We start from the raw sequence: 9,306 nt of genomic DNA on the forward strand, positions 1-9,306 counted from the left end.
GATGGTGATTATTTTCCCTCTGATTATGTTTCCAGATTAGCTATCACCAGCCACCAAGAACTGTAAACAAACATCTACTGGCAGAATTTTAGCCAGAGTATAAAGACCCATTATTTCTTCAGAAGAGTCACCTTCTGAGTGGATCAACAAAACACCTTCTTCCACAAAATCTAGTCTTCTTGTATTAAAATTTATGCATGGTGATTCTTCCTCTATGCTTTTACTTACTTTTCTTTGGGGGTTTTCTCTTTCCCATATGTTTTTCTAACCCTATACAACTTGCCTCTTTTTTTTAGCTTCTTGTATTTTCACAAACTCAGATTTAAACCCTTATTTCAGTTATTTTTCTCTTGGGATTTTACCTCATCAAATGTCTTTGCCACAAATCCCTCAAAGAGAATCAAGGTGCCTGCCTTGGCGTGAAGGACAGGGAGAGGGAGATGGTACTGTGGAAGGAATAGGAGCTTGCAATACAGCTGTGAGCAGCAAGATGCCAGGCGAAGCTTCTCTGGGCTTCGATGTCTTCATCTGTAAGATGAGAAGGTGCAAGCTGGATTCCCTCTGAAGTTCTTTTAAACACCATCATTCAGAACACCATCAGAATCTATTATTTCCTATTCTACTTCTCATGTACGTATTTTCTCTTCCTCTTTATAAGGGGACCACTCACCCAGGCTTTACTGCATGAATGCCAACCTTGTTGACCTCTGCTAGAATCAACACTGAAAACAAGGCAGAAGAGTCATCAACATGGTAGATCTGTAATGCGTACATTTTATTGGGACCAGTATGTGAGGAAGGATGCACTTTAAAATGTTCCACATAATGTAGACAAGGAAGAATTATACTCTGGAGCTGTGGTAGGATGTATAATGGCCCACGGAAAACGTTTACATCCTAACCCCTAGAAGCTGTATGATACCTTACATGGTAAAAGGGACTCTGCAGATGGGATTACATTAGGGACCTTGAGCTGGGCAGATTACTCTGCATTATCTGGGTGGACCCAATCTAATCACAAGGGTCCTTGTAAGAGGAAGCAGGAGGGTCAGAGTCAGAGAAGGAGATGTGATGACAAAAGCTGAAGTCAGAATGATGTGGGGTCATGAGCCAAGGAACGTCGGCAGCCTCCAGAAAACTATAAAAGCCAAGAAAGTAAACTCTCTCTTTAGAGCCTCCAGAAGGAACCAGCCCTGCCTACCCATCTTAGATTTATATTCTCCAGAACCATAAAATAATAAACCTGTATTGTTTTAAGCCACTAAATGTGTGATAGTTTGGAATCAGCAATAGGAAACTAATGCCTCCGTGCTGCCAATAAGTTGTGCCCTGAAAAGAAGCTGTGGATAAGATCCTAGGGTATTTGGCAAGTTTGAACTAGGAACCTGCATTTGTTCAAGAGAAGAACAAAGTGTAGTGGGAGACTGCCCTAGGGTTCAAGGGCACAGGATGCCACTCAGGAGTCCCTAAGGCAAAAAGGCACAGGGATGAGAGGGAAGGAAGCCAGGAACTGAGCTACCCCAGTGGGGTCAATTCCCTGTGGCTGGTGTGTATCAAGGGACCTGAGCTTCATCAATGCCCCACCAGGAGGCCCCCCTCCATTCACTCTCTAATGCATCACCCCGTTTACTTCTTTCACTTAACACAGGCTGCAACTGTCTTGGAAATCTTCCCTTTCTTTACCTGTTTGCTACGTCTCTCCCCACACAAGAACACAAGCTCCATGTGGACAAAGACCTTGTCTTGTTTTGCACCCGTCTGTATCCCCAAGGTCTAGCACAGTACCTGCCACAATTGAAAAGACTAAATGACTGAAAGTCAGAGGGGAAGAAAAACCAACAGCCTACAACAAACCTCAAGGAAACGAAGACTGGTAGTGGTGTATTTGCCACCTTAACCCTTTCCATAAAATCACAGAATCTGAGAGCTCAAAGAAATCTTATGGTTTACCTCTCCACTTTGAGTTCAAACACAATGTCAAACACACCACCGCCTGGTTAATCATATAAGCTGGCAATGAAAAATATGGTCATGATATAAAAAATGTAATGTAGTGAGATGTTTACATAAGTTTTCATTGTATGTATACATCCTATATTAGCTTTGAGTACGTCACATTAATTTTAATCTGCATAGTAACCTAGAATTCCACATCTTTTTTACAACATTAAACTGTGCTCATGAGATAACACATTGCAAGCACTTAGAACAGGGTCTGGCATGCTAAAGTGTTAAATTTAGTATTTTGTATTATTTTTTATCTTATCATTAGCAAATTGCAATGCGTATAAATGTGAATGAACTCAGGCCTCCTTTTTCTACTCTAGGGCTTTCCAGCAGACTCTCATCCATTCTTTCTCCAAGAATAATGGCTCACACAGAAATATCTACCAGACGACCCTCTCTTCGTGCAATCTCTAAATTTCCATAATGGCAAGAAAAGGAAAGGACTTTCCATAATGGCAAGAAAAGAAAAAGAAGTCTTTCCATTTCTTCTTCTTGTCATTTTGTAGATTTTATAGAAGAAAAAAAAAAAAAAAAAAAGCAGCAGCAGCACCAGGCCTACAAAAAAGGACAACTGCCAAGGAAACACCACCGAGTGGGACTAAGGTGGAGCCAGGGAATTAGGTGACTCTGCCGCAGGGATCCCACTCTAGGAGACTCCACACAAAAAGGGGTGGGTCTAGAAAGGGATTAGGGATCCCACTGGTAAGGGAATCCCCAATCAATATGGTGAATGTAGTGGGGGTAGAGGGTCTAGCAAAATCCCCCAACCTCAGTACAGCTCTGGATTAGATTCTCTGAACTGAAATCAATAGATGACTTGAATTGCAACTGTTTTTGAAAAACAGAATTGTTATACAAGAATACGTGTTATAAAAGTGTGATAAAACTTCTGTGATACATTCCAAAATTTGTTTAGAATAGAGAACATAAAAACTTTTAAGTGAGGTCCTTAATAGAGCTGCTGAAATACTTTTTCTCAAACCCTTTGATTAATGGCTAGAGTTAAAGCTAGTACAAGGTAACTTCAAAAATATTTAAGCATCGAGAAACTATATGCAAACTGGTAAGGGATGCACTGATATTCAGCTGTAGCTTTACAGTATAGCTAAAATCTGCTATTCAGCTTCTGCTTTGTCCTCAGCTTCTGGAAGGCAAAGGAGCTGAAGCCTACTTCAGGGTCATTTCTGGCATCAATGAACCTGTCAATGATCAATGACCTTATGATTATCTTGTGATCACAACTAAACTATATCACTAATAGTATGTCATTTGGATTTATTGCAAACACCTGCATATTCACTTGAACTATAGGTAAGCATTCTAGGTGTGACCTGGATGAAACCATGCGTTTTACATGCTGAAGTTACACAAACCAGGAAAAGATAAGTATCTATAAGTACTGCAATAATAAAATGCAGTAATATATGATTTTGGAAGCTGTTCATTCTACACCCCAAAATAATTTAAAACTTCCAAATAACTTATTTCATGGAAAAAGAATTTGGAATAAAAATACCAAAAGAACATACATTGGCCAGCTGTTTCTAAAAACCTAAATAATATAAGGCAAAAAATAAGGATAATTTAATAATTCTAATATTTGTAAAGTTTTTACTATATTACTGTTAATAACATAAAACAAAGTAATGATTAAGAACTGTGTTTAATTTTTAAGTACTTATATTTAGTCCTGAGACCTTCAAGAAAACTCCATTTGGGAATTTTCATATCTTGTGAGAAAATTAAAAGCAGAATCTCAACTTCTGCTTTGAAAGAATGCTGATTTTAACATTTACCCTTTTGGCAAAAACATCTATTCAGATCAAGTGTTTACACCTGCTTTTCTCCTTGGAGCATTCTCCCAAACTCCCATTTGAAGGAGTAAATACGGGGTTTATTGTTTCCAATTTTACCCTGGGAGATACTTACAGACCCTGCTGTCAATGAAGGCCTTCTGAAGCACCTGTGCACCTTTCTTCACCTGCTCCTTAGGTGAGAGGGTGGGGAAAGACTCATACTCAGATGAAAGACATCCTGGTGTCTCCGGTGCATCTTGTGAACCTCTTGTTAGCCCACCTTAACTGAACAAGCCTGCTCCTGCCCAAACCTCCCCCCTACACAGTGGGGGTGAGGGGTGCTGGGAAGCTAGCAGAAACAGATCTGGGAAGGACATGAGCTTTGGACTAAGAAGCGATGGGTCTGAAACCTAACTCACTAACTCAGCAGGAAATTTAACCTCCAAGTACTTCTGCTTTCTCCTCTCCTACAAGAGGATTAAGACTGTTCTCACGGGAGTTCTGTGCCAGTGAAGTTACTAACAGAGGTAACGCAGCAAGCGTGGGCCCTAGCACCAAGTATCTGCTCAGTAAACGCTGGCTCTCATGACCCTGGGCATTTCACCACTGCCTCCGTGATTTCAGATTTTACACATCCTGCGAAACGGCTATAACACAGGTCTCATCGAACCCAAAGACCTGGTATTGTCCAGTAATCTCTCCTCCTAGGCCTTTGCTTTCAACATCCAACATTTCCAGGCCGTTCCCTTAGGGCCACTGCCATGTGCTGGTCCTACTCACGTGTCTCTAAATCTCTGTAAGGAAAGATCCGAGAATATCCAGAAAAGCTGAGAAAAAAGTTGAACGATTCAAGCATTATCTAGCTGGCACCTCCCAGGATTCACATTACACATTTTGGAAGGAAGGAAAGAACTGCGGGGTGTCTGAATGACATGCTAAGGCCTGCGTTGAGCTGCGCTCTGGGCAGCTCCCCCCAGTCCCCACAGGGAAAGTGAGGCATTCCCTACAGGAAGAAAGGCGGCGATGGAGCTCGTGCGCGCCTGGGAAGACACCCGCCCACGCGTGCCTCTGCCCACTCCCGGAGCCGAGGAAGAGGGAGGCTCCATCCCGACTCACTTCCTGCAGGGGAGGAAAGACATCTTGCCGCAGGGCGGCCGGCGGCAGTTCCGCCTCTGGACCGGCCGGCTGCAGAGCGCGCCCCGCCGACACCTACGTGGCGCTGCCCGCTCGCGAGGCGCGGCGGGCGAAGGCCGCCCCCGCCGCCCTAGCCTCCCCGCGGGGCTCCCGGCCGGCCCGGCGAGGGGCGACGCGAGTGAAGCCCGCGGAGCCCCCGGCCCGGCGGAGGGGCGAGCCCGGGAGGCGCAGGGCGCGCGGCGGGAGCAGAGGCGCGCAGGCCGCCGCCGGGTCACCCACCTTTCTCACTCTGCGGGCCGTGTAGAGCCCCATCCCGTCCTGAACCCGGGAGGACTTCAGGGAGAACCTGTCCGGCACGTACATGCCCAGCATTTTCCCAGCCGCGGCCGCCGCCTCGTTTAACACCGGCGCTCTGCGGCCGGGAGGCGACACATGGAAATTTGGGGTGCCGGGGTGGAGGGGAGAGGCCGGCGGGGAAGGAGGAAATGGAGTTTTCCTCCCAGAATCCCCACCTCCCCGCCGATTCCAGGATCCCCCGCGGCTCAGCCCCTCCTCGTCCCGGGTCTAACTCGGCCCGGAGCCGCCGAGGCCGCAGCTGCCATTGCTGGCGCGGGGGCGTGGGGGGCGCGGGCCCGGGCGCTGCGGGCGCCGGGACGCTGCGGGCGCGGGGACGCCGCGCGCTGATTGGCCCGAAGTTAGCGGCTCGGACCCGCTCCCGGGCGTGGAGCCCGGGGCAGGGCTGACCCCGGAGCTTCGAACCCAGAGGCCGCGGAGCCGAAGGATCCGCCCGCACCGTGCGCCCCGCGCAGCCGCGTGCGGACCCGCCCTTGACCAGCTCTGGGTTTTGAGTCTCGGAGCTTGTACTCCCAGTCGGCGAATTTTGCACTCTTCAGATGCAAAACGAAATGGGCCTTGACCGAGCTGGGGCCATCCTCCAAAACAACTTTAGAAGTTCTAGACCGAAGGCATACTTAGACTGCCTAACTACTGAGAACAATCCCTAGAGTCAAGGAAATTTTAGTCCTTTTACATCTGAGTTATGCATCTTTGGTTTATTTCGTGCTTGTTTCAGAGGTTCGAACACATAGGGGACCAATAAATATGTAGATTCACGTTCAGAGAGAGCGGGTATACGCAGCCTGCAGCTAATCCATTTCAAGTTAACTCAAAATTTGTCGTGAACAATTGTAATATTTAAATCCAGTAGAAACTAGTTCTGTTCTGGTGTCCTAATCCCTGGGAAATTCTTACACTTCCAAAGATGAGCTCTTCCTGAGTCCTCTCTACCTTGAAAATCACCAGACCAATTCCAGATTTTCAGACATAGAGCAATGGAGACGGGGGAGATAAGAGGGAATGACCGAACAGTGGAATCTGGAATCACGGCCGTGAAATAACACCATAAGTCTTCTTTTAGTGCTTTTAATGGAAGTTAGTAGGTATCGCAGTGGCGCTCAGAAAGAACTTTAGAAGGATGTTTCATCTTTCAAGAGGAACTGGGTGCTCTCTACTCATTTCTCTTGATATTTTTGATAATTTTCTACTCTGGGTTCTTTTCTCAGGAACTATTTGATGTTCCCAATAAATATTTGATGTTTCTGATAAACTAATAGTAATAATAATAATAATTTTGACAAAATTAAAGGCCACACTATTTTTTAAAACTCAGCTGAATACATTTTAAAGATCTTATTGGCTTCATTCAACAAGTCACGGTTTAGACAGCATCCAATCTGGCAGATAGGAGCTCTGAGGAGCTATACAAAGTGAAAGGCTTTTACGGGTAGAAGGGAGCAAGAACAAGGAAGTTATACCAGGCAAAAAGTGGAGTGGCTATTGCAAGGTATCTTTCTCTTAGGGGATGGTGGGAGTCTGTTAGGCACATTACCTAACTAATGCTGAATAGGCACCTCCCAGTTGGCTGGCTTAAGCTTCCATTTCTAGAAGAGCCGAAATTGTAATTAAGTCTCAGTTTGGTGATGGAGAGTTTAGCATAAGGGACTCCATTTGGGGCCTGTTGTCTTGTTTTTAGCAACACACATGGAAATGATTCCTGTGTCTTCCGCACTAAGGAAAGCTTTGGAACACAAACAGTTCCTAATTTCCTAAGTAGGAGAATTTTATTAAAGTTTAGAAAAAGGTTTTTGAAAAAGCATTATGAAGAAAATCATGTAATAGCAATATTTGGAGATTTTAAAGAACAGAATAAATAAGTGATCTTTTTTTTTAAACTGAAGGGTAGGTAGCTTTGCCGGGGTGAGAGGAACAATGCCTTAATCATTCTTTGAGTTATGATCTCTTTGACCTACCATTAAAGATATCTAACTTCCTGTAGGTGGATATGAATTAATAAATAAACAAAGTTTGTTTGGGGGAAATTTGAAATTAGATGGCCTTGAAACATGTAATAGGGATTCAATAAATATGTCTTGATTAGAAGTCTATTCTGAGGCTAATCTGAGATTTTCAAATTAGTCAACGGTGAGCCTAGACCCCAACTGTTGTTCCTCAAAGAATCTGGACTAAGTAGGTTTTCCTGGAATTGTTTAAGCCAGTGCTAAAATAAGGCCAGACCAGGTCCACTGGGCCCAGCTGGAACCAGACCACAATCCAGAGGGTGGCCATGGCACTTTCCCCAGGGCGCTCAGTCCTTTGTCACACACAGCTTTTCAGCCCTGGCCCTCAAGCCACCCTGGCTCCTCAGTCAAATGCTCTGCCATGTCTCTTTGGGCACAAAAGTTTCCACAGTTTTTGATCACTAGAGAGAAGAAGAAATGTTTTCTGGACTTGGTCTGACGCAAGCCTCATTCACTGATGACCCTTGCTTCGGCATAGCTCCCTTTTGATTGCTGCTATGTGTCTGGGGAACGAAGTTGTCAGCTTGAGAATGCTCAACTTTCTGAATGTAGGCATCTTTACTAATTAGGAAGCAGTGATAAAAATAAATTAGTTTGTGATGATAAATCTGAGATTAATAAAATGAAAAACTTTCTAGATCTTTTATGAATCTCTATCAGAGATTTTGTTACAACTAATACAAACAGTATATTTCATTAAAGCATGCAATGTTCTCTTTATCTATTTGTTGGAGTTTTCTGAAGATCTACCACCTAAATCATAGAAAACAGCAACAAAAAGCTCTTAATAATAATCTCTCTTACAACACATAAAAAAGCATATATGCTTGCCCGATGAAAATGCACCATACTGACCGGAAATTTGATTTTGAAGCCTGTAAGACAGTAGTGGTACGATGAGTCATTTCTTAAAACTTTTAAAGCTAGAAAGTGACCTTTCAATATTGTCTTTGAAAAAAGGGAAATTAAAATTCTGCTTTATATCAAGAGTTTAAATCCAGTCTTAAAAAAATAAGAAAATCAAAATATTGACATTAAAGTACTACCATGCACCTGATTTACTTACTATAGAAAATATTGCACTATCTTGAGACAAGAGAAATGACTCCTAATACATTTCTCCTTATTTTCAAATTTGCTTTTGGAGGAAACTTTTTTCATTGATATGCCTAAAGCAAGCTCTAGTTATTGAATTCAAACTTGTGTACTGGTGCAGTCCTTGTTTTTCATTACAGGGGAAGACTTAATTCTATAATTCTATAATAAATAATTATTTTACCACACATACTGTAAAATCTTTTGATTGTCTCAATTATTAATGACTGTTTCCAACTGTCATGGTAGATTAAAAGCCTGACAGGAAAAAATACTGAGGTTTATTTATCTTTAGTTTCCTGAGAGTCAGAAGGACTTGTAGTGAATGAATATAAAACCAAATTTCCCGAGCAGAAAAGAATAAAGATGTATTGGTTTGGCCAAAAAGTGCCTTCAGTTTTTAAGTAAAATAAAAGACACATTTTTCATTTTCACCAAGAACTTTATTGAACAACATATTCACCATTTTGTTCCACTACCTTCTGCCATTTTTCAGGCAACTTCATAATTCCATCTTCCCAAAACTTTTTATCTTTCTGAGCCAAGAACTGTTCCAGGTGGGTGCCTTTTACAAGTCTTCCAGGGAATTGAAATTTTTTGCATTAAGAGAATTTTGTAAAGACCTAAATAAGTGGAAATCCGAAGGTGCAATGTCTGGTGAATATGGTGAATGAATCAGAACTTCCCAGCCAAGCTGTAACAGTTTTTGCCTGGTCATCAAAGAAACATGCGGTCTTGTGTTATCCTGATGGAAGATTATGTGTTTTCTGTTGACTGATTCTGGACGCTTTTCATTGAGTGCTGCTTTCAGTTGGTCTCATTGGGAGCAGTAGTTGTTGGAATTAATTGTTCAGTTTTCCGGAAGGATCTCATAATGGAGGACTCCCTTCCAATCCCGCCATATGCACAACATCACC

The 9,306-nt window shown here is 43.2% G+C and overlaps 1 protein-coding gene across 4 annotated transcripts in view; it reads right to left on the reverse strand.

The window, feature by feature from the left end:
• Positions 1 to 5,536, reverse strand: part of PRDM5 (PR/SET domain 5) — a 204,433-nt gene extending 198,897 nt beyond the window's left edge. For all 4 annotated transcript variants that reach the window (XM_059924242.1, XM_059924241.1, XM_059924245.1 and 1 more), the window contains exon 1: positions 5,217 to 5,536. In XM_059924242.1, coding sequence (XP_059780225.1) covers positions 5,217 to 5,309 — 93 coding nt within the window. In that variant the 5' untranslated portion in view covers positions 5,310 to 5,536. The remainder of the gene's footprint in view (positions 1 to 5,216) is intronic.
• Between the last annotated feature and the right edge of the window lie 3,770 nt (positions 5,537 to 9,306).

This window comes from Balaenoptera ricei, chromosome 5 (genome assembly GCF_028023285.1).
Source record: "Balaenoptera ricei isolate mBalRic1 chromosome 5, mBalRic1.hap2, whole genome shotgun sequence".
NCBI lineage: Eukaryota > Metazoa > Chordata > Mammalia > Artiodactyla > Balaenopteridae > Balaenoptera > Balaenoptera ricei.